General features: G+C 34.3%; 1 protein-coding gene and 1 pseudogene across 1 annotated transcript in view; one reads left to right on the top strand and one right to left on the bottom strand.

Moving 5' to 3' along the window:
* The window catches only part of RSF1 (remodeling and spacing factor 1), a 108,955-nt gene that overhangs the window by 79,503 nt on the left and 3,852 nt on the right, over window positions 1-25,600 (top strand). The window contains exons 7-16 of the mRNA XM_025042555.1: window positions 4-953; window positions 2,621-2,827; window positions 6,802-6,906; window positions 7,999-8,078; window positions 12,913-12,967; window positions 14,106-14,215; window positions 19,482-19,549; window positions 20,645-20,852; window positions 21,263-21,483; window positions 23,430-23,618. Of these exons, the coding sequence (XP_024898323.1) occupies window positions 4-953; window positions 2,621-2,827; window positions 6,802-6,906; window positions 7,999-8,078; window positions 12,913-12,967; window positions 14,106-14,215; window positions 19,482-19,549; window positions 20,645-20,852; window positions 21,263-21,483; window positions 23,430-23,618 (2,193 nt within the window). The remainder of the gene's footprint in view (window positions 1-3; window positions 954-2,620; window positions 2,828-6,801; window positions 6,907-7,998; window positions 8,079-12,912; window positions 12,968-14,105; window positions 14,216-19,481; window positions 19,550-20,644; window positions 20,853-21,262; window positions 21,484-23,429; window positions 23,619-25,600) is intronic.
* LOC112474922 lies at window positions 13,732-13,849 on the bottom strand (annotated as a pseudogene).

The following is a 25,600-nucleotide window of genomic DNA, read 5'->3' as shown; positions in this document are numbered from 1 at the left end:
TTGATATAGAGACCCAGAGTCAAAAAGGGAAGATAGAAGAAACTGGTCCTACAGAAATGGAAACCTCTCTTGAGACTTCTGAGATAGCAAAGGATCTCTCTTTAAAAACTGCCTTATCTACCACTGAATCCCATACCATGAAAGCTGAAGAGATATCTTCTAAAAGTAAGAAGGATAAGCACCCACCAGTCCTAGAGAGTCTTGAAAAGTTAGAGAAATCCAAAAAAACTTTTCTTGATAAGGACACCCAAAGATTAAGTCCAATACCAGAGGAGGTCCCAAAGAGTACACTAGAATCAGTAAAGCTAGGCTCTCCCGAGGCAGCTGAAACTTCACCATCTAACTTGGCTGGCCACTGTGAGAAACTAGCCTCAGAAAAGGAAGTGGTAGAGTGTCAGAACGCAAGTTCCATTGGAGATCAGTCCCTGGAAAAAACAGACTTAGAAATTCTAAATGAGAATTCTGAATCCACAAAGGTAGAAATGGATAACGTAGACAATGCCCAGACTTCTGGCACAGAGGATTCTTCTGAAACAAAGGGTTCTATGCAAAAAAGCAAATTTAAATATAAGTTGATTCCTGAAGAAGAAACCACTGCCTCAGAAAACACAGAGATAACCTCTGAAAGGCAAAAAGAGGGCATCAAATTAACAATTAGGATATCAAGTCGAAAGAAGAAGCCAGGTTCTCCTACTAAAAATCTAGAATCAGAAACCAAGCAAGAGAAGTCAGAAAAGGAAGAAGAGAAAACAAATGTGGCTCGTACTTTAAGGAGGTCTCCAAGAATATCTAGACCCACAGCAAAAGTGGCTGAGATCAGAGATCAGAAAGCTGATAAAAAAAGAGGGGAAGGAGAAGAAGAAATGGAAGAAGATTCATCAGCTTTGCAAAAAATAGACAAAAAGGAAAACTTGAAAAAAATGGAGAAGGATACAAATTCTAAAGTAAGCAAGGTAAAATTTTTCCCACTCTGAGTTTTAATTTTTATTAGAAATATTTGGTTCTAAGTGCTTGTAGCTTTCTGCTCTTGGCTAAAACAAGTCATTCAAAGATGTCATATCTGAGATAGATGTTTTTCCTGATATTATCCCCAGACATTTTATTTCATACAGTATAATCTTGCCATCTTTTCAACTTTTTCTCTATTACAGGCAGTATAGGAATATATTCTCTTTGTAAACTATTCAAATAATACCTAACCTATAGGGTTGAAGAATTTAAATTCCCCATAAGCACTGCTAACAGTTTGGGGCCCATTTCTTTCCAGTCCTTCCATAATTCATGTGTATATTCATGAATCTTTAGCCATTCACTTAAAAAATAAATTGAATCAAATATGTTCACTTTTCTCTGAGTTTTTTACTTAACAATGTGTCTCTGAACTCTTTCCGTGTCAGTAGATATAGTCTACCTTTTGGTTATTAATGGCCACATAGTATTCCATAGTGTGGATACACCTCAATTTATTTGACTACTCCCTTATTGCTTGACATTTAGGTTGTTTCCAATTTTTCACTATTACAGGCAATGCTGCATTGAAGATCATTTTGAATGTGAGTGAGTATTTCTCTAGAATAGGTTTCTAGAATTGGAATTACTGGGTCAAGGGGCATGTGTATTTTAAGTTTTGATAGCTGTCGACACATTGCCCTCTAAAAAAGGCCCCATTATGTACCCTCTCGTTACATTTCTGAGAGTGCCTATTTTTCTCAATTTTAACATTAGTCTAAGAAGCCAGATTCTTTCTTTGATGACCCGCTTAAGCAAAATCTGGTACATGTCATTGGCTAGTCTATGGGAGTTTATTATAATTAAAAGTGCTACTTTTGTTTTCAATTTAAGTGATCATATTGTTCTTCATTGAAAGTGATCCTTTGTTCTCTGAAATACTGAATTTTTAATTCTTTACTTTTAAAAATTCCCCTTCTGTTAGAATTATTTTGGTCTTTGATGGGGACTTACACTGTAAGAATAAATTAAAATATTAAGATTGTGAAACTAGGCAGTAAAAAGTTTACAACGTTTTAAACTTATTCTCTGAATGATATATATTTTTAAATTTGTCAGTATTTTTATATGCAATTTTGACCCGTTAAAAATTTTTAAATGCATTTCTAATATGGGAATTTAAAATTCTGTGTAACAAAATGTGAATATAGTCAGTGCTAGAGCCTTTAAAATGTACATGGCCTTTGACCCAAAATCTTCTTTGAGAAATTTGTCCTAACCACAGAGGTCTGTGTAAAAACTGTTTATTTTTACAAGGATACAGTTGTTTATGAAAGTGAAAAAATGGGAAACTACCTAAATGTCTTTCTAGTAGGGGATTAGGTAAATACAACTGTGTGATGGCAATATTATATAGTCATTTACAGTGATGTTAGGAGGATATTTTATGAATTGGGAAAATATTTGTAAGAAAGATTGTAATCATTATAATCTTCCCCCCAAAACAATAGGAAAAAAAATGATGGAAATATGTACCAAAATTAAGTAGTAGGTATGTCTTTTGAAGTTCCTTTATATAGAATATATTTAAATATTCTATAATGGACACGCAATTAGAAGTTTTTACATTCTTATTATACCAAATTATCCCAATTTTTTTATTTTATACAAGGTAAAAACCAAAGGCAAAGTTCGATGGACTGGTTCTCGAACACGTGGCAGGTGGAAATATTCCAGCAATGATGAAAGTGAAGGATCCGACAGTGAAAAATCATCTGCAGCTTCAGAAGAGGAAGAAGAAAAAGAAAGCGAAGAAGCTGTCTTAGCAGATGATGATGAACCATGCAAAAAATGTGGCCTTCCAAACCATCCTGAACTAGTATGTACCTGACCTAAATGAACAATATTCATATTGTTGGCATGCTTTGGTTGCCCAAAAGAAGCCTAAAACTCTTCGGGTTTGATTATTATTTGAATTTTTTAATGTTGCAGAGCTTGTGTGTGTAAAATAACCTTTTTTTTCTTCTTTCCCTCTAAATTACTTTATAATGCCATTTCTGAAGTGCTAGCTTTAAATAAATAAGCCCTGATGGCCTATTGCCTTTCTGTAATAACATATAAGTCAAGTAGGTCTTTAAACTTTAGGAAATGGGCAATTCTAAAAAAAAATAAATTAGGGGGATAAATTATAGACCAAATGTATTCAGAAGAATAGCGATAGGTTTACATGGAACTTCTTACCCAGGAATTAAGTTCTTCAAAGGTAGCCTAAAATCAAGAAAACCGGTTCCTTACCTGTATATATTTTTTGCAGTTCATAAGTGCTTTCTAAAGAGCCTATTGAAGAAACACTCTTGTTACGTCCAATTCTATGCAACTATTCTGTTCTTTCAAATAGATTTGACTTTAAAGGCAGGCTCCAACTATTAAGCAGAAAGAAAAGTAAAGAAAGATGCTTCCACATGGGTAGAATTATGTGGATCAGAAAAGTTTCGAGATCCTCTAAAGTTTGGAAAATTCATATGAAGTGGTTCTCCAAGGCTCTTTTTTCCTAGAAAGCAGTGTGGTGTGATGGGAAAAGCATGGACCAGACAGACTTGGCAGCAGATCCTGCTTCCACCACTTATCAGGTGCTCTCTTCTCTGTATCTTGATTTCTTCATTGTAAAATGGGAATAATACCACATACTTCTTTTGAGGGTTGTTTTTAATGTTATGTAAAGTTGCTTAGCACAGTTTCTGACATTTGTTACATGCTGGGTTAAAGTTATTTGCAGTTTTCTTGTTTTTTTTTCTTAAACACATCTGGAAACTAAATTCATCAACGAAGTTTATCATATCTCAATAGTTTCAAAGGGTTCAAGTAAAAAAACAACTTAGAGCCAGATAATAACTTTAGCACTGAGAAGAGTAGGTACTGAAATTATGCTGAGAAGACTCTCATAAGCATTTTGTTATCATTAGGCTGTGAAAGTTAGGTCAAGATTTTTGTGTGGAGAAAGGCCATGAGAAGATATGAGATACTGGTCTTTTCTGCCTTCTAAATCAAGTAAAAATTAACACTTGTGTTCTTTCCCTGCCATTCCCTAATAATCTTTTTAAACGTTATGCATTTTAACTGAGGCAGCAATAGATGTCAGTGACAAAGGGGGTGAGAACACGTAAAATGAGGAGAGCAGAAATAGTATCAAGGAGATGGAGAAAGTTGTACTCTTTTGCACACACACACAGGATTTTATTTAGTTATCTTAACTGCTCTGAGAATCCCATTGCTCATTACTGTGCCAGAGAGAAATAACATTTGAAACCGAAGATCCCAAATGGTGGATTTCTTATGCCATGTGTTTAAGGATAATCCTCAAATGAAAATGTCAAGCAACTATTATGTGTTAAGTGGCAGGGAAATGATTTTGAATTAGAAAGACGTGGTCTTGGTCCTCATTGAGCTTACAGCAGAAAAGCAATAAATCCATAGATGAATGTAGAGCTCTATGGGATTTTAGAGATGCTGTAATCAAAAATAAATGGATCATTACCTGAGGTTTGGAAATTTTACGTAGTAATATTTATTTTAATGGGATTTTACCAGTATTGTGAATAGAGACTATCGTCTTAGAAATAAATTTCTTTAAACATTTAATTTTGTTAAATGAAATTTAGATTATGTTTTACCATAGAAACAATGTGGTAAATAGAGTCAGTTACCCAGGTTAGTCTGTATTATATGCCTATGTAATCAGATATCATATAACTGCAGTATTGAATTCTGGGTATTGTCAATAAATGGTGATGCATTGTATGAAGAAGCGGGAGAGTACTTTTTCACTTTTAAATTACTGCACATGTGTGTACATCACCCTCCTCCCTCTACCCGTCATGATATGTGTTAGCAATTCACAAATTATATATGTGCACATGGGTTGCTATACATACATATATTACCTAGATCTGTTCTCAAGGGAGCTTAGAAGCAGTGATACCCCTTAGCAGTGATCACTTAGCATCTAGATCTTGGTTTTTAAATACCATTCTCCATTAAAGGAACCAGGTCTTCTGGGAGAAATGCCTCATTCTAAGGCTTGGGCAGGAAAAATGTAAGATATGCCTAGAGTATCCTGTAGTTCCAGAAACTAAGGAAGTGCTTTAGAGAAAGAAAAAAGAAAAAGGATGCAAACGAGTCCTAAGGACACAGCTAACCTGAAGGAGCCCCCAGTGTGTCCATGGCTAAAAAAATTTGAATTTGACAAATAGAATAATAGTTTTATAACCCAAAGAATAAAATAAATATTTATTAGTCTTGATATAAATAAATAATTGAATAAGCGAATAAATGTGGGATAAGGTACATATTTTCTTTACAGAGGAATTCCAAATAACAAATGTAGAAGGCTTGAGGGAAATAGAGAATCACCATTATAACACCACAGTAGTAATTGTTGCAAGCCAGATCCACTGATGAGTGCTACAACTATTGGGTGAAGCTTTAAGGAAAAACAGTATGTTTGCATTAGCTTCATCACATTTTCCCCTAAACTATTTATTAATTACTGTGGCAATTTTACCTTATATCTATAAATTCTTTGATACTCTTCCCTCCAGAAAGTGGAGTTTAATTCCTCTCCCCTTGAGTGTGGTCTGGACTTACCACTTCTAATAAGAATAGAATATGGAAAGTGAAAAGCAGTAATTTTACAGTGATGAGAAACAGCAGACACTACCATAACCAAGTGATTGAAGTGGTTATCACCAGTAATGAGTCATATTTATACCATGTACCCCCAGATATGACACTGTGAGCAGGGTGCTTCACCTCTGTGGGATTCTTCTCTAAAATCCATAACCTCAGTCTAATCAAAAAAGATATCATACAGACCCAAACTGAGGGGCAGTGTACATAATGTCCAACTGGCACTCTTCAAAACAGTCAGTCATGGGAAACAAAGACCAAGAATCTGTTAAACACCAGAGGAGATTAAGGAGACATGATTAGATGCATTACACAAAATATCCTGGATTGGACCCTGGAATCAGCAAAAAGGCATTAGTGGAAACACTGGTGGCATCTGAGTAAAGTCTGTTGTTAGTTTATAGTATTGTACTGATGTTAATTTCTTACTTTTGGTAAATGTATCATGGTTATGTAAGATGTTAACATTAGTGGGAGCTGGGTAAAGGGTTATGAGAACTTGGTACTATTTTTACAACTCTTTTGTAAATCTAAAGTAATTTCAAAATAAGTTTTTTTAAGTTAAACATTCATGAGTATACCATTTTAAGTTTTAGAGAAGTGGACATCTTAAACTCAGATAACAAAAAATAATCAACTTAAGAGTGATTATTGTTAGCCTTTGTGTCCTAAGTATAGTTCCATTCCCCTCATACCTCAGTCCCTTCCCATATTTGAATTTACATGATAAATCATGAATGATTCTTACAGATAGGTAATTGAAAGGCTATTTAAAGTGGAAATTGTTTGTATTTTTAAAATCCAACGTGTGGTAGGGTAGTTTGTAATACTTGAGCTATAAAACTGTTATAAAAAGTATATAGTTATAGCCTTCATGGCACACTGGAAAAATATTGTAACTCTAGTTCAGAAAGGACTTGTTATTTTTCATTTATTATTGTAGCTTAACATTTTCTTGGTTTATTTTTTAGTTTTTTTTAAAAAATGGCATGTTATATCCCTAAATACCAGACCTTTTTATTATTAATGCTTTATGCAAATAAAGAGTATAGTGCTTAGTGTAGTACTAAGTAGAGTACCTAAAATATTGAAATGTCTTTATTTTAACTTGAGTCATTGAACTTTAGGCATAGAGTTTGGTTTATATTAATATGTGGTTTATTTCAGATTCTTCTATGTGACTCTTGTGACAGTGGATACCACACTGCCTGCCTTCGCCCTCCTCTGATGATCATCCCCGATGGAGAATGGTTCTGCCCCCCTTGCCAACATGTATGACCCAGCACACCTGTTTTTCCAGTCTTTGATTTTATATTCAAATTTGTAATGCTTCTTTGAACAGTAGACCTTTTAAGTCTTCAAAACAAATTGTAAATATTGTCTGCCTCTTATTTAAATTTCTGTGAAATTAGAGATTATTGAAAAAATGACCTTTTATTGTTATCTTTTAGGTCTTTCTTTTATTTTTTTCCAAATTAATTTTCAGAAGACTTCTAATTTTTGTAAAATTATAGTCTCTGGTTTATTTTTTTCTCACATTTGTTAAAGGCACAAAAGAGCCCTAAATTAAGATAATATATAAAGGAGGAAATAGTGTCTTCTTGTTGTTTATCCCTTTCTATCATCATCTATCTCATTTCTGCCTACTTTCTTTTTGTCAGTAGTTTTATTAATGGTATTATGAGTTATGTACCATTATGATGGTACTATGAAGAGAATCATGGATTCTGTTTCTCTCATGTCTTGATTCAGGTAAATTACTTTGGTAAGCCAGAGAACAGGATGCTTTTGTGCCACTGAGCCCAAGGAGTCCTTTCATAAGCCCAGTCTCATTTTGCTTTGAAAATGATGGGCTTTATTGCATTCTCAGTGAAATGGACTTTTCTGCCTTAGCATAGCTATACCAATTATATTCTTCAGCTCCGTTTTGACCCAGTAACCATGCGGTATGGTTTTGTAAAATTTTTTTCTGTTTTAGTGACTGGTATCATTATATTTTATTGTACGTATAGCCCTCTTCCTTAAAAATGTCTGTGATTTAAAAAAAAAAATTCCTGTCATGTATACACTTTGAACCAAATGCTGTTTTAAATATTGATTACTTCTAAGATAGGCTTAGAATGTATTTTTTGGTTAGGCTCTAAGTTTCTCTAACATGGGCTTAACTTTAAAGATACTATGCTCATGTTAAATTCAGTAGATGCTGAGGTACCTCATTACTTAATTAAACACAAGGAACATTTCAGTGTTCACTATGTAGCCCCTCATCAGCTCTCATATAACAGTATCCATGAACTAACACGCAAGTGACAAGTGATTATGGAAAGGTATTAACAATGATCCACATCTGTTTTATTGTTTCAGAAACTACTGTGTGAGAAATTAGAGGAACAATTGCAGGATTTGGATGTTGCCTTAAAGAAGAAAGAGCGTGCTGAACGCAGGTATTAGATGTGTGTTAATATTTTACTTGGGAATTTGACAGCAGAATTGTCTTAAAATATAGATTGATGTGTCTGTGTCTTTCTAAAGCGGGGATTGGCAAACTATGACCTGTGGGCCAAATCTAGCCCGCTTCTTGTTTTTGTATTGCTCACTAACTAAGGATGTCTTTTTTGTTTTTAAATGATTGTTTAAAAAATCAAAACAAGAATCATATTTCATGACACATGAAAATTATATATTCAGATTTTATTGCCCATAACTAAAGTTTTATTGGAACATAGCCATGCTTGTTTGTTATATATTGTCTATGGCTGCTTTTGTACTACAGCAACAGAGTTGAGTAGTTGCAACAGAGACCTTATGACCCACCAAGCCTAATTTATTATCTGTCCTTTTACAGGAAAAGTTTGCCAACCCCTGATCTAAAATATTTATCAGAACCTACTCTGAATAAATATTGGTCCAAGTATTGTGGAGGATATGTACCTAACTAAGTATGTAGTGAGTACAAGAAAACTGTAAGAACTGGTCTGCAATCTAGTTACCTGTATTGTGTCTTTGGGTGGGCAGAATTAACACTGGTGAAATAAAGAGCATTAATTGCTGAACTGTATCCTACTGACTATAAAAGATGCCTCCCTTTTCAATATGCCACTGCAATGTGGTCTGAAGCAGTTGAGAAGACTTCTTGGGGGAGATAAAACTGGAGTTGAACCTTATCTTTAAAAGGGGGCTCAAAATTAAGATGGTATGCTTATATTTATTTATGTTTATTTGTACCTTCTTTGATTAATGTATTGCTAAACATACATTCATTCCTACTGTGTACCAAACTGAAAAGATGAGTAAGACAAAGCTTTTGCTTACATGGAACTCACCCTCTATCAGAGAATAGAGACATTATGAGCCAGTGATATAATAAAGTAGACAAATAGACATCAATTCAGAGCAATACGAGAACATTGTGGAGGGGATTTGAGTTCTAGGGGTCAGGCTTATCAAGGAAGCCCTTGGAAGATAACTTGGTTATGCAGGCGGGCAGGCATACAGAGAAAGGACATTTTAGACAAAGAGCACAGATGTGAACAAAGTCAAAGTGTTGTAGAAGAGTAAGAGAGTGGTAGGGGGTGAAGCTATAAAAGCAGATTAAGGCCAAATTGTGAACAGCTTTGCATACTTGGTTAGGGTATTTGAATTATTCTCTGCAGGTAATGGGAGAACCATCAAAGGAGGAATAAGCATAATCAGATTTTTATTTCAGAAAAAATGCCCTGGTAACAGTAAGAAGAATGAATGAGAGTTGAGGCTGTTGCAATAGAGTCTATGAAAGCCGATGAGGCTTGAAACTAGAGCAGTTGTTGTGATAATAAAGTGGAGATGAAGAGAATTTTCAGAGGATTAATCAGTAGGACTTGATGCCCATTTGTATAAAATATGAGAAAATCTTAAGCATTGTCTCCTGATTGGTCTTATTACTTTCATTTGCTGCTACTTTAACTTTTACCTGTTGTCACATTGTCTTCCCTCCCCCAGTTTAGCTTGCCTTAAGAGACTCAGGTCATTTCATAATCTACCCATTTTACTCTGTGCAAAGCTGAACCTTAAAAATGGCTTCAACCTCCATATCCTGTGTTTTAGTTTACTACTCAGTTTGAAGGCAAAGTTAATCTCTGAAGTTGACTAGTTAATAAAAGTACTTAGTTTTTTAAAATCAGTTGCCTGAATACCTTTGTATTTAGAAACTCTGTGATAGTCCTGTATAAAATTATTAGGATTATTTCAATGTGCAGAGTTGCTCATGTTTTTATTTTTGATAATGGAAAAGATCTAACTAAAGATGCTTTAAATTAAATTGTAGTTTAAAATTTGATTTTCTTTTGCCTTAGTCTTTCTGAAATCTGCTTGTCCTTCTGAGAAGTAAACAGTGTTCTCATGTTCTGAAGTGAATTTGACTCAGTAATGTAGATAGCTAATAGGCTTACCCTTTAAGAGCTTTGAAGAAAGTGTATTCTCTCTGAAAAGCAAGAATGTAAACCAATAAAAATTTGTCTGCTCCTCAAATTATATCTGCTTATTCTTTGGAAGCCTGTGTGGCTTTACCTTTTATATGAGGAAAGGCTGTTGAAATATTTTTGACTCTAGCCTCACACACTGTAGGATATGCTGCTGCAATTAAGAAATGTTTTAAATTTTAGAAATTTATGTTAAAATGTGCCACAACACCTGTTTACACTATTGGTCTCCCTTTACTAGTTCATTTGCTTTCTCTACTACTCTTATTAATTCTCTTTACTCAAATGTCATTCTTTAAGAGGACGTCTGTAATTGTGGCTTTAGAGCACATATTAAATCCTATATGAGACTGGATCACAGAAAAAAGAGCGAAGTTACTGTTAATAGGGAGACGAATCTGGATAACAAAGCTTTCATTATTTATAACTCATATTATACATATATATGTATGAATCTTAGGAGTTCTGCTTAGCAAAATATGTATGTTTCTAAAAATAAGTAATATATTAACTATAAATTCCAGGAGGCTTCCTCTGTTTTTGAAAGTGAGCATTTTTATTCATCCTTTTTTAACTGAAATAATTTCTCTAGCCCTCATCCTAGCAACTTGGAGCCTTGCTTACTTTCAGCGTCATAGTATAAGGGCTTCTTTTCCCTATTTGTGCATTTATTCAACATTTAACCAACATTTATTGAGCACCTACTATATGCCAGGCAGCATAATCAACACGAAGTATATTATGTGGTCTCTACCGTTAAGGACTCTATAGTATAGTGGAAAAGAAGGATGGGTCAGTGAGGAATTAGTGACAAGCCAGCAACTATCTACAGAGGTGGAGCTGTGAGGCTCTGTGAAATCAGATGTTTCAGAAGTCAAATCAGCTGTTTTGTAACGTCCCTTCCATAACAGGATGCCAGAAATTATTTGGGAATTCAAATGCTAGTAGAGATTTAATCAAGATTGGAATTTTCCAGGTAATATAACAGAGGGAAGGAGAGAAAGAGACAAGGAATTGAAAGTATATACAAAAGAGTATTTATAATGATGGACCATGGCGTCTAAGCCAGGTAAAGGGGAAAGTGAGGACATGAAGGGAGTGACGGACAGTGAAAAAAGGGTAGGGTTGACAAATAGAGGTTCTACTGGAGTCAGAGAATTGTCGAAATCCGTGTATCAGAGACAGTGAGCTGGAAAGTGAGATAGTAGAAGTCAGAGAATAGCGTCTCTAAAATGGAAATTTTAGAAGGGGTGTGGTTATTGGCAGTGATGGGCCCAGTGTGATCATTGAGCTAGGTGGTGAGATGGACTGGAAGATGTATCTTCCATAAGATTACTGAGTAAGAGAATGCTGTGGTGAGAAATCATACTTCAAGATTATACTCTAGTATTACCACCTATTTAAAAGCTTCCCAGATTTCTCAGCTCTTCAGACAAAATCTGTTTTTCATGTTTCCATTGTACTTGTTCATAATGGACAACAGTCAGTTGTTAATATTTGTGAGGGCAAGGACAGTGCCTTATTTACCTTTGGATTCCCAATAAATCATGGCCTAATGTGGTGACCATGACTGTTTCTTTCAGTGGAGGTAAGGAGAGAAATAATGGTCAAGTTAAAGTAGGGATTTTGAGGTATAAAAGAGGAACCTGGTATCACAGTAAACTTGGTTAGTGTAAGGACAGACTTGTCAAACATATTTAATAACAGACAGCTCGAGTTCTGAGTTATCCATGAAGTCTTCACTATTCAGCTAGTACTGTTCTTGCCTATCCTGCTTCTGTTCAGTTCATTGTACACTGGCATGCATGTAAGAGCTCAGCTGTCCTTGTTGAATTGAATTAACTTGGGAGAAACAGAGAAAGCACCTGTCGTATTTAGCAATTTATTATGTAAAATTTGTTGAATTAAAATCAACAAAGCTTTGTTTCTATGAAATGAAACTATGGAGATGTTATTAGTGTTCTAAATCTACATTTCCTGGAGAAGTCTTAACTGGCTCTGAAGATGTCGTGTAGCATCCTAGAGTACAGAGCTATGTGGCTGCTGCACTGCTTTTTGTCTTCTCTGCAAACAAGAAGTGAATGGTCTTAGTATCATGCACTGGGACCTTGATGTGGTTCTGTTACATAAAATCATTTTTATAATGCTATTTATTATAATGGGATTATGGCTGTGTATATACTCATACAGTATTACTAAAAACTTCCAGCATAACAAAGATCTAGTTTATTCAAAGTTGGGTTTTTGTCTAATCACTTTATCAGTGAGTCGCAGCATGTCTCTTTTCATGAAGTTGCCTTGCCTATTTCAGTTCCAAGGTTTATTTTACCGGTATAAGTCACTTTTTAAAAAACTTAGTTTTAATTATAATTGACATACAGTATTAATTTCAGGTGTACAACAGTGATTCAGCACTTATATACTTTACAGAGTGATGAGATCACTACAATAAGTCTAATAACCATCATAGTTATTATGATATTATTAACTATTCCCTATGATATATATTACATCCCTGTGACTTATTTTATAATTGGAAGTTTGTACTTTTAATCTCTTTCATTTTTCCACCCAACCTCCCCCCACCTCTATATAAATCACTTGTAAAGCTACAGTTTTCATACCTTTAGGAAGTTTTGGGCCTCCTACAGATAGAAGCAGTACTATAAATTTTATAGATACTAGCTAACATGTTTGCGACCTAGCCTCTGCTATTTCTATGAAGTTGTAATTTCAGTGTTGTCTGTGTTAATAATGTTTTTATAATAATTTTATTTTTAGCAAATCTCATTTTGTTTGTACACTTGTTTTTCACTTAAAGGAAAGAACGCCTGGTGTATGTGGGTATCAGTATTGAAAACATCATTCCTCCACAAGTAAGTTTCTGGTTTGTAGTATTTTTAAAGTGGAGACCACCGTAATTGTTCTAAAATTTAACCCACTTCATATAATATGAATAGTTTTAGAGTATACCTGTTTTATTAAAAATGAAAATATAGGACCTTAAAGAAATCACCCATAATTCCTCATGTTTGAAAGTGTGTATATGCAGATAGCCCCAAAATATGATATTATATCAAAATCAGATATTTTTAGTTTACCCCTATGGGTTTTTTTGTTTTTGTTTGTGTGTGTGTTTGTTTTTGTTGTTTGTTGTTTTTTACCATAAATTGGGTAATTTATTTTTAGCTTCTTTACATGTTGTTTATGTGAAGTGTCTAAAAAATAGTTCAGGGATATCTGGTTTTTAATTCTGTTCTTTTGGGGTTATCATAAAATCATATTTGTGTTCTTGCAGTTTGGTTTCTTTGAAGAGATATCATTGTTTTGCATCTATTAGCCCAAATTATATTTAAGAAGAATATCTCATGAATGAAAGTACATATAACATGGTTTTTATTTGAAATAAAGAAATTTTCTTAGTTCCATACACAGTTTCATTCAGACTTAATTAAATTACACACTAAAATAACCTGTTTTGGTTATTTTCCTTCAGAATCATGCCCCTTCTAAATTCATTATTTCATTTATTCAGTTTATCTATTGACTATCTTATATGTTGCTTAATTTAAGTACTTGTTAAAAGATTTATTGATGGGAAAATTCATCATGATTGATTGATTGATTGATTGATTTTTGACGCCTACAGCACCTGGTATTCCTAGGTAGTCTCCCATCCAGGTACTAGCCAGGCCCGACCCTGCTTAGCTTCCAAGATCAGACAAAATCAGGATGTTCAGGGTGGCATGGCCATAGACTCATTTTGATTGTTTTTAAAAGAAGTTGTTATAAACCCATAAAAACTTAAGAATTTTAATACAGAAGTGTTTTATCCTTTGATCATCAATATTCTTTTTAACTTACTGTTGACATGTTTATTCAGTTGGGGAAGGATCATCTTTTTCAAACTTTTCACATGTGCTGCCAAGAAAGACATTAGAAAACAATTAATTTCAAGGACCTCTGTTCTGTCCTGAGTAATAACATATATTTATTATTATATTTTTAAACCAGGAGCCAGATTTTTCTGAAGATCATGAAGAAAAGAAAAAAGATTCTAAAAAATCCAAAGCAAACTTGCTTGAAAGGAGGTCAACAAGAACACGGAAATGTATAAGTTATAGGTATGAAATAATGTGGGAACAGTTACAATGAAGGAGTGTAAAATGTATTTAAAATTACACAGCATGATCCAGAAGTAAATGCTTTTCCTATCACAGTGATCATCACTGGTTGTATGTATAATTCTTAACCCACAGAATTTGAGAGCAGCCAACATAATATTTTCCAAATGTAAATTCGCTCATGTCATTCTCTTCTATTTAACATACTTTGTCAGATTTCTATAGTTCTGGAGATAGGATTGTTGCCTTTTCCAAAGCACATGAAACACTGCATAGTCTGCTTAGCTTTTCAGCTCCAGCTCATCCACATTTTCCCTTACTCTCTCTGTATTAGCTACACTGTCTTCTTTCAGTCCCTTTGCACATACTGTTTACTTTGCCTAAAATTTCCATTCCGTCTTTACCTTGTTATCCTGCTCTCGATCAGATCTCGCTATTATATGCCCTCATAGCAACGAGTTCTCCTTGAAAGAACTTGCCATAGTTGTAATGATTGCAATTTTCATTATTTAATTAATATTTCTCTCCCATACTGGACTGTTAGCATGAAAGTAAGAACCACATCTGTTTCACACATACTTATGTCCTTGACAGTTAATATAGTGCTGGCAAATAGTTAAGCGCTCCATAAATGCCTATTGAAAGAATCAATAACTGTAATCTGGTTTATCATCTGCCACCAGAAATACCAGAAAGAGAGAAAGAAAGATTTTTCCATGGTTACTCAGTTAGTAGATAAACCTAGACTAAAAACTTCATCTTTTAATTGTTTACTAGTCTTGTGTTCTTTCCACTAAACCACCCTGTTTTACTCAAAAAATAAATTACATTTTAATTATTTTAGACCTCTGTTTGACCTGTGGCCTACTTAGACAAAACCAAAAGAGTTTTTTAACTTGAATAACTGGAGGTGAAAAGAAAAATTAATTTAAAAAGTACCATAAAATCATTATAACTAATGAAGTCAAAACCTGATGGAAAGTACAAGTGTAAAGTCAGTTCTGCTATAACATGCATTCCTAAAAATCGCCATCCTATGCAAAACCACACAATAAAAACCATAGGGATTATGGGATATATGGCCATACACTCAAAAATTTCATTAGTGACACATTAAAAAAAAGTTAGGACTCTAATAAAAATGGTATCATTTGACACATGTTAAATGGTTAAGAAATAACATAAATACTACAATAAAGGTGACATTTTATGTTGATAAAAGCCCTAAAGTTTATCTGTGGGTAGGACCGCAATTTGTAAATTATTGTGTGGTGGTAGAAAGACAGTTGTTTGAAATCAGCCAGGAAGTTGTAACACCAGATGCAGATGGTTATAGCTTTATAACACAGATAATGAGCTGAGGTAACTGGTAGATGTTCAAGGTGTGTACGTTTTATGTATTCCTGTGCAGCTCGGTGAAGTTTTCTGTTTACCTAGTGTTTCTCACAAATGAAATTACTTATAAGCAAGTATGAAATACATGTTATGATTAAATTGTTTCATAATATATCAGTCATATTGGAACAAATTTATATTTTCAGAACAAGTCTTATAGCAGAACTGTATTATCTATCAATCCTGATGTAATTGTGTTTGTTAATGGAAGCAGAGATTTGTTTTATTAGCATTTAATCTTGGATATATACCCAGAAGTGAAATTGCAGGATCATGTGGTAGTTCTTTTTTTGTTTTTTTTGTTGTTGTTGTTGTTTTCGAGGAACGTCATGCTGTTTTCCATGGCAACTGCACCATTTTGTATTCTTACTGGTAGTATACACGGTTTCCAGGGTCTCCACATCCTCACCAACACTTGTTGGCTTGTATATGTGTGGTTTTGTTGCCGTTTTTGGGTTTTTTTGTTTTTGTTTTTTTTTTGTATTTTCCTGATGTTTGGTTATCTTGAGTACCTTTTCATGTGTTTATTAGGCATTCATATGTCTCATCACTTTTTCTTTATTTCTGCTGCTTATGCCTTTTCAAGAAATTTACTTGAGATTAATTTAATAGTCCTTCATATGCTTTCTCTGTTTGTTTTTAATTTTACTCATATTTAAACTCCAAATCCACCTAGAATTTACTTTGTACATGGAGTGCAATGGGACTGTTGTGAGTATAAGATATAAAGTGCTTAATAAAATATCAACGCAAAATAAGGACCCCCCCCCAAAAAAAATTTTATCACTACTATCACTTAATAATTGTTTTATCAGCTTCTTATTGCTCATAACAGAGAGTATGACATCAAAGTTGAGTAGAGAGGGCATTAGATAGATGAGGGGTCAGAAGACTTAAGATAATTGTCCTCATCCTGTCACTTACTAGCCAGTTGTCTTTGAGTGGTCCATGTTTTTGAATGGGTCTTAGTTGCCATGCCTATGCTGGATGATTAACCCAGATGACCCCTTCAGTTCTAAAATTATATAACAGTAATATAGGAATCTTCGATAAACTTTGTTTTTTAGCATAAAATGTATTGTGTGATTCATTTATTTATACCCTACCTAGTTCTCAGAAAGATTTAAGAAAGAAAGCATATAATTTTAGTATAAGGAGCAACTTTTAAAGCATAACACCAAACAATAATGGAAAGGATATTTGATTACATAAAAATTAAGAAAGACTCAGACAAAGCACTTACAAAAGAAAATGTTTGACAAAGAAGTTTGTCAAAGGAGTTAGAATTCAAAAGGAATGGCTTATGAATTTTAAAAATTACAGTGACTATAGGTTTTTTCATGGCGGAAATACAATAGTTTTTTCAGATAATGTCTGTGAAGGTTGTTGCGTACCTTCAGACATTAACATTGCTGAAGTCTAGGAAAAGGCATTTGTTAGGAAATCAATTACTTAAGGAAAATTAAGGTTTCATTTATTTTGGAGTCTAGACTAGACAGGGCGACTTTTTTTGTTTTGTTTATTTGGGATGAGGGCTGACTGGAGATGTGATGGGCACATATTCATAATGGTAACAGGGTAAGATGTCAGTTTTACTTTCTCTAAACTTAAAAAAGTAAAGGTTAAAGAGAAATGCACTTTATATAAAAATAATTACAACATATGACAAAGTGGTTAAAATCTTTAATACATAAAAAGCTCTTAGAGATCAATAAAAAAAGATGAACACACTGGCTGATAAAATGGGCAAAGAACATAAACCTGTACTTGGAAAAGAAAAAGTAAAAGTGACCAGTGAACATGCAAATAATATTTGGCCTTACTAATTTTGTTTAGAAAATTAGAAAAAAAAATCTTATTGGTAAACTTTACTTCATGGCAGTACTATAAATTCCTACAACCTTTGAAGAAGAATTTGTATACCCTTTAAGCCAACAATTTTATTTGTAGCAAGAATACCAGGAACAAACCTATAGTTCAACAAAATCTCATAGCAAACAAAGGAAAAGATAGAGTTATGATAAGATACAGATAAAGGTTAGAATATAGATGAAATTTAATTAATACTTATGAAGAATAAGGCTCAAAGCTGATAAGCAGGGCTCAGTAAAGGGTCAGTATCAGATCTAAACTGCATAGTAGACACAGGGTCCTGCATCCCTCAAAACAGTGAAATGAAAGTAGATGTGTGGGGTGTTGTGTTCTGCCCTTTATCCAAAGCTCTGCATCTGGGATGTAAATCAAGGCTGGTTTTATGTGTTAAACATGACTTAGATCCTCCAGGCAAGAGTGGGATGTTTCATTCTTACTGATGTAATTTCATATGTCTGAAGGTTCTGATGGTCTCTGATTTTAGAAAACTAAGTTTCTCAGTAAGAAAGTAGTAGTAGTCGCACAAAGAAATAGGTTCTTATGCCACATTGCAGCTGCATCATGTCCTTGGGAGAAATGTGGTTTCTGTTAACTTTGCATCTGGCTTTATCTGTATCTGTTATCCTAGCCTAATGAATGGATGCACAGATTTTTATTTTCTCGGAATTTATCTTAAGGAAAAGCTTAAGCTACAACAACAAGAATTTTTTTCATAGCATTGTTTATAGTGGTAAAAAAATGAAAAGTTAAACCGTTTGAACTAAATTATGGTACACTGTAAGATAAGACACTACATAGCCAATAAAAATTATACTGTTGAAGAGTTCTTAACCTGAAACTCATGAATCCTCTGAAATTATGTATAATATTTATGTTTGTGTTGGTATGTATATTTTCCTAGAGAGGAAATCCATAGCTGTAATGATTTTCTTAACTCAGAAGGCAAAATATTTGGTTGTTAGTCTTAACTCTGTTAATAATCTGCTGTGTGATTTTAACACTGTCTAGTAGAATTGACTATGGTTATGGAAATGTTCTGTTTATTCGCTCTCCAGTATAGTAGCCAGTAGCCATATGTGGCTGTTGAACACTTGAAATAGGCTGGTGAGGAACAGAAGTTTTCATTTTAATTAATTAAATATAAAGAAGGCTCATGGTGCTAGTAATTACCATATTTAGCATAGTTTTAGGTAAATCACTTTATCCTTTTGGTTACCTCAGCTCTAAAGTAAAAAGAGTTTTCTATGTGATGAAATCTTAGGAATTACCTAGTCTTGGTCCTTTTCTTTAAGTCAGAGGAAACAGCCTTTGTGAGATAAAGTACATTTACCTAGTTCTAAAATTCTGACCATCTGTATTATAAATTTTAATAATATCTTCAATCACACTTAATATTATTTCTGGAACACTAATTTTGTTCAACTTTCAATCTATGTGACTTGTATAATTGGGGGTTGGCAAACTATGGCCAATGGGCCAAATCTAGCTCACTTCCAGTGAATGGATGCAGGGAGTGGTTTTTACATTTATAAATGATTGAAAAAAAAGAACGAAAAGAAGAAAATACTATGAAAATTATAATAAATTTAAATCACAGTATCCATAAATAAAGTTATTTTGGAACACAGCCACAGTCATTCACTTATATTATCTATGGCTGCCTTCGTATTGCAGGACATATTTGAGTAGTTACAACAGAGACTATTGTCTACATAGCCTAGAATATTTGCTATCTGACTTTTTACAGAAATATTTGCTAACACTTGGTATAGATGGTCTTTGGAAATGAAAAACAACAATTTATATATTAGACACTAATTTGCAAAACCTTATTTTGCAAAAGAAATTGATTCTAACAGGAGCAAGGGAATGTAGTCCAAGTCACACAGTCCCGAAGTGGCAGAGCGCAGTTTCATATTTGGGCCTCTAACACTTCACAGGCGATCCTCCTAACCCATACGTAGGACAGGTTGTAATGTGATTGTTGTATATATTTTAGATTTGATGAGTTTGATGAAGCAATTGATGAAGCTATAGAAGATGATATCAAAGAGGCTGATGGAGGAGGTATGTGTCATTCTCTCTTGTTCATATAACTTGGCCAGTAAATTAACTGAAATGCCCCAATGAGAGCAGTGAGAGCAGTGAGCACTTTTTTCCTTTCTAGTGTGTATCATGATCACTACCGATGTTAACTGTCTGAGTGTCAGAATAATCTCTGGACACAGTGTCAGTGTGTAGACTCTGATCTTACGAATTATTTTTAAAGTAGTTTTGTTTTATGACCTGATATAATATGCAAATGTTCCTCCATAGATTAAAATTTTACTACTTCTGCTTCCAGTGGAAAACCCAGTGAACCTTTCCTATTGTCTGTATTTATAGATGATCAGACTCTAAATGATTTTTTTAAATTAACCTTTTAAAACTCAGTATGGATTTCATAGTCTTTAAAAGGTGACATTAAAATAGAAGAATTTGAAGGTAATTTAATTAAAGAGCTATGTAGTGAATTGCCAGTGCTCCAGTGTGGGGCATCATGGTTTCCAGTTAGTGATAATGAAAACTCTGGAAGTGATTAAAAATAAGTAGTCTGTTTATAGTGGAACTGAAGAAGTCACTAGCTTTTCCAGAGACATGTACCTTATTTACATCTTGGCTGCTTAATTCTAACTTTTTCTATCCTGCAAACACAGTAGTTGTTTTTTTTTAATGGATTGGCCTCTTTCTAAAGCCATGTCCAAAGACAGCTTTCAAGAAGAAATTCTTGAGTGACTGCTAATAGATATGAGGTTTCTTTTTGGAGTAATGGAAATGTTCTGGAATTACTGGTGATGGTTGCACAGCTCTGTGACTCTACTAAAAATCTCTGAATTACACACTTTAAAGGGGTGAATATTATTGAATATGAATTACATCAGAATGTAAAAAAAAAAAAGATGTTCTCTACATGGTGAACTTCTATTTGTTAGGATAAACGAATGCAAAACTCAGCTGAAGTTGTGAGAAAACTGCATATTTGTAGGAAGAAAATCAAGTGAAGAGCTGCTATGCACAAATAAGGACAGTCTCTAGATATTAAAGGGAAGCTCTTAGTAAACATAAGGTTATCTTTCTCATCCTCTCTCTGTCTTTCTCTCATCTCTCTGCCCCTGAATTCAGGAGTTGGCCGAGGAAAAGATATCTCCACCATCACAGGTCACCGTGGGAAAGACATCTCTACTATTTTGGACGAAGAAAGAAAAGAAAATAAACGACCCCAGAGGGCAGCTGCTGCTCGTCGGAAGAAACGACGGCGACTAAATGATCTGGACAGTGACAGCAACCTAGATGAAGAAGAGAGTGAGGACGAATTCAAGATCAGTGATGGGTGCGTGGTCTGCCTGTCAATCCCAGCCCCTGGATACAAGTTTAACTAGGGCTAGCAGAGAAACTGCCGTGCTGTGATGGAGCTTTTGTTCATTGTGCACATAGATGATCTCTTTATTTTCAGGATCTTTAAAACAGATTCAAGAATGCCAGTGTTGGTTCTTTTGAGATTAAAACAAAGTAGGTTTATGGTGGTTTGTTTAATATTCAAAATTGTATTTAAATTTCATTAACTGCAATTGAGCATTCATTTGTTGTGTACCTCTGTGCCACCTTCTGCCAACATGTCCATGAAGGGTTCCCAGTCAAATATGAATTATTGGACTTGTTAGAATTTAAACTCAGAAATCTCAGAACTGGGTTCACAGTTTTAACTATACCATTTCGATTCATCTGGTTTCTCTTGGATAGATCTCAAGATGAGTTTGTTGTATCTGATGAAAACCCAGATGAAAGTGAAGAAGACCCACCATCTAATGATGACAGCGACACTGATTTCTGTAGCCGAAGGCTAAGGCGACATCCTTCCCGGCCAATGAGGCAAAGCAGGCGTTTGCGGAGAAAAACCCCAAAGAAAAAGTATTCTGATGATGATGAAGAAGAGGAATCTGAGGAGAATAGTAGAGATTCTGGTAAAAATAATTTGTATCCATGTCACACCAACTCGATAAATTTTTGTGCACTCTGGAGCTAAGAATTTTAAAATTCCATTTAATTTGGATATGAGCTTTCTGATAAAACTTTAAGTTGTATTATTATGACTCACTAGTAGCTAAATTTTTCACTGAAATCACATCTAAGAAAATACATACAGATGGTTGGGTTAACTTCATACTAAATTCATTTAAGATTGCGATGAATCCTCCTGTTGCCAAATGTTTACATGTCTAGACTTTATCTTCATAGTGTTCCTTGGGAATCATTGTCAATAAGCTGAGAACATTTTTCTCAGATGTCTAGCTACTGGAGAGAGAAGGATCACCAGTTCTAACATTTAGATCACTATTAGTGATTCATTAGTTTTTATAAATTAGCCGTGGTTGATGTTATTTATGCTTATCCCTATTAACTGAATAATGGAGGCACAGCAGCTAAAATAACATTAATGCTTTATGGAACTGACAGATAGGTAGCTATCCTCAAACAAGAATATTATATCCCAGACTCTGGCCAGGCTCGTGGACTTTTTGTAAGTGGAGACATCATGCCCCTTTGTCAGTGATTATTTCCTAAGAACAATAATATTTTCTTATATACCCACAGTATAATGATCAAAATCAGAAATTTTAATATTGATATAATAATATTATCTAGTCAGTAGTATACGTTCAAATTTCATCAGGTATCCCAATATTGTTCTTTATTTCAATTTTTTTTTCCTAGTCTAGGATCCAGTCCAGGAATATATGTTGCATTTATTCATGTCCCTTCAGTCTCCTTTAATCTGGAATATTCTTCAAACTTTGTCTTTATTGGCCTTGATGTTTTCGAAGATTATACACTAGTTATTTTGTAAAATGTCCCTCAATTTTGGCAGGAACATCACAGAGCTAATGTATGTCCTCCATATCTCTTTATTATTTTTCCCTTTGTACTTGAAAGGTAATTTGTAGGAAGGTATTTTGAAACTATAAATATCCTGTTTCTTATCAGATGTTGCACCCATTCGTTTTAGCATTCATTGTGTTATGATTTTCTAGCTCCATCGTTCCTTTTATATTTATTAGTTGTGTTATGTAAGAATTTTCCCTTCTCCCATATATATTTATTTCTTTACATTAGTATATATGCGTGGGTTCTTATTTTAGTCAATGAATATGTTACCATAACTATAGAGGCTCAATTTATCCCAAATTTGGCCAATTGAGAACCACTGTAAACTATTGGCTAGCCATTTTGAAATGTTTGAAGTCCATTAGAAAACAAGGCTGGATATGATAATTAAGTAGAATTTGTTAGCACTCCTGAAAAATTGCTGTCACACAGTGCCATAGTCTGATTCTGATTTATTGATCAGAGATGACAAGAACAGTGCTATTTAGCAATGCTTTGAGAGTTTGAGTTGTCCTGTGTGCTATATTTAGCAGATTTTAATTCCATGTGAAAAAAAGCCAAAAATAGAACTCTAATTCTGTACGTGTTAGAAATCAGGCTCATCAATTTTCTGTGGTTAGAGAGCTTAACTGGTACATTGTAAAGTTATGACTAGCCATACAGCTACATACATAGAAACAGCTTATTATCATGAGGCAGAATAGTAACCATCCATCAGGAAGAATAGTTGTGGTGGCCGTGCAGCTGACTGGGTAGCTCTAGGTTGAATGAGATAAGGACTGTATAGGACATCTTTTCATTTTGAGGATTGACTGCCAAAAAAATACATTTACGAGGTTTGGCATAAGAGCCCCACAGATTTATTCATATTAAAAAGAAAAGAGACTTAAAGTTATTATTTGTTTAAAAATTATGACTGAACTCTGCTTAGTAGCTTTATATTTTGATAACCTAAGCTAACTGCATTTCTATTTAATTGACATAAAGTTTGTACGTGACCTTTTCTCCCCTTTTTATTTTTCAGAAAGTGATTTTAGCGATGATTTCAGTGATGATTATGTAGAAACTCGGCGAAGGCGGTCAAGGAGGAACCAGAAAAGACAAATTAACTACAAAGAAGATTCAGAAAGTGATGGTTCTCAGAAGAGTATACGACGTGGTAAAGAAATCAGACGAGTTCACAAGCGCAGGCTTTCCAGCTCAGAGAGTGAAGGTACGGAACAGATCTCAGAAGTTTGGACAAGTTAGAAATAGAAGTTATAAAGTGAACTCAGGATTATGATCCTGTACCATTTCTAAGAAATTTAAGCAGTAATATCTTTGAGACAAAACTCATTATTTTATGCCTGGTCACAATTTATAGTTTAAATAAATGATACTTGATATCAAATTTTTAAGGTCTCCATAATAATAATTAAATTCTTCGTTGAAACTAGAATCATCTCAGAAAATTGTGATCTGAGCAAGATTTCTTCTGCTCCCATATTATTTATGAACCTCATTTTGAAATAACCTCCCATGATTTGATGCCCTGAATAGCTGAACAGTTCCAAACCAAAATACCTACTGTTCCTCTCTACCTTGACAGTGAGCTTCAGTCGGTAACTGTTTCATTTCTTAAAATTGTGCCACGTACCAGAAGTTTAGAAAAATCTCTAAAATGTGAATTTGTGATATCCATTTAGTCTTTGTAGTTGTTCTGGAGTTCTTCCTAAGTTCATTTTAAATGACTCATCCTCACCTTCTTTCATTTCTTTTTTTCTATAGTGAATTTTTTATTGTTAATGATTTGTTTTGAAGACTGTTTGCTTCCATAGATCTTTATCAAATTAAGTTTGAGCCCATGCCAGGAGAAAAAGGGAAAAGAAATGTTTGGGTATGGGAGGCTAAAGAAGGGAGTTGAACATCTGGTTGAGTGTGTGTCATGTGTCATTAAAGACAAACAAACTCATTAATTCAGTTATTAAAAACAAACACTTATTGAACTATTCCCTGTTCTAGGCACTGGGAATAGACTAGTGAACAAAGCCAAAAAGATATAACTCCCTTATGCAACTCTTTCTTTTAGTTGTAGGGAGAGAAACAATAAACAAGGTAAATAAATAGAATATATGATATATTCGGTGGAGAAAAATAAAGGAGAAAGGAAGGTTAGGAGAGTAGTTGGAATTTCAGATAAGGTACTACAGCAATTCCTTACTAAAAAGACAACATTTGAGTAAAGACCTGAAAGAAATGTTGGGTGTATGTCATGCAGTTATCTAAAAGAATTGTATATACAGATAGATAGAACAACGAATGTGAAGGTCTTGAGGAAAGTTTGTGCCTGGCATGTTTCGGGAACAGGAACAGAAGGGAGGCCAGGGTGGTTGGAGGAGAATGAGTGAAAGGAAGAATAGTATGAGATGAAGCAGAGAGATCAACAGGGACCAGATCATGTAGAGCAATAGTCATCGAACTACAGCCCACCTGTTTGTGTAAATAAAGGTGTTATAAATCAAGTTATATTGCAACAGCCACACTGATTTGTTTACATACAGTCCGTACTGTTTTCCTACAAAGTTAAGTAGTTGTAATAGAGACTATTGGGACCTCCCTTTACAAAAATAATTTGCCAACCCCTGAGGAGGAGCAGTGCTATCTAGTTGAACTACTGCAGTGATAGAAATTTTCTGTATCTGTGCTGTTCAGAATAGTAGCCAGTAGTCTCAGGTAACTGTTGAGCACTTGAAATCTGGCTAGTATAACTGAGGAACTGAAATTTTAATTTTTACCTAATTTTAATGAATTTAAATTGAAAATAGCCACATGTGATTGCTGGCTACCACACTGGATAGTGCTGTTGGCCATTGTATAGACTTTGGATTTTCTTTTAAGATGAGAAATAATTGGAGGATATTGAGCAAACGAGCGATATGATCTGACTTATGTCTTCATTTGTTATGGTAGGTGGGTTGTGCATAAATTGAAGAGAACAAGGGCAGAATCTAGGAGACCAGTTGGGAGGCCATTGAAATAGGCCAGGTGAGAGATAATGGTGGGTAAGACTAGGGCAGTATCAGTAAAGGGGTGAAAAAAGGCCAAAGTATAGATATATTTTGAAGATAAATCCAAAGAATTTACTGTTAGGGTAGGTGGGAGAAAGGCATCAAGGATGACTGAGTGATTGGAAGAATAGCGTTGCCAGTAACTAGG

The sequence above is a fragment of the Pteropus alecto genome, unplaced genomic scaffold (assembly GCF_000325575.1).
Source record: "Pteropus alecto unplaced genomic scaffold, ASM32557v1 scaffold7, whole genome shotgun sequence".
NCBI lineage: Eukaryota > Metazoa > Chordata > Mammalia > Chiroptera > Pteropodidae > Pteropus > Pteropus alecto.
The sequence above is the reverse complement of the archived record's forward strand: the minus strand, read 5'-3'. Positions and strand labels throughout refer to the sequence as shown.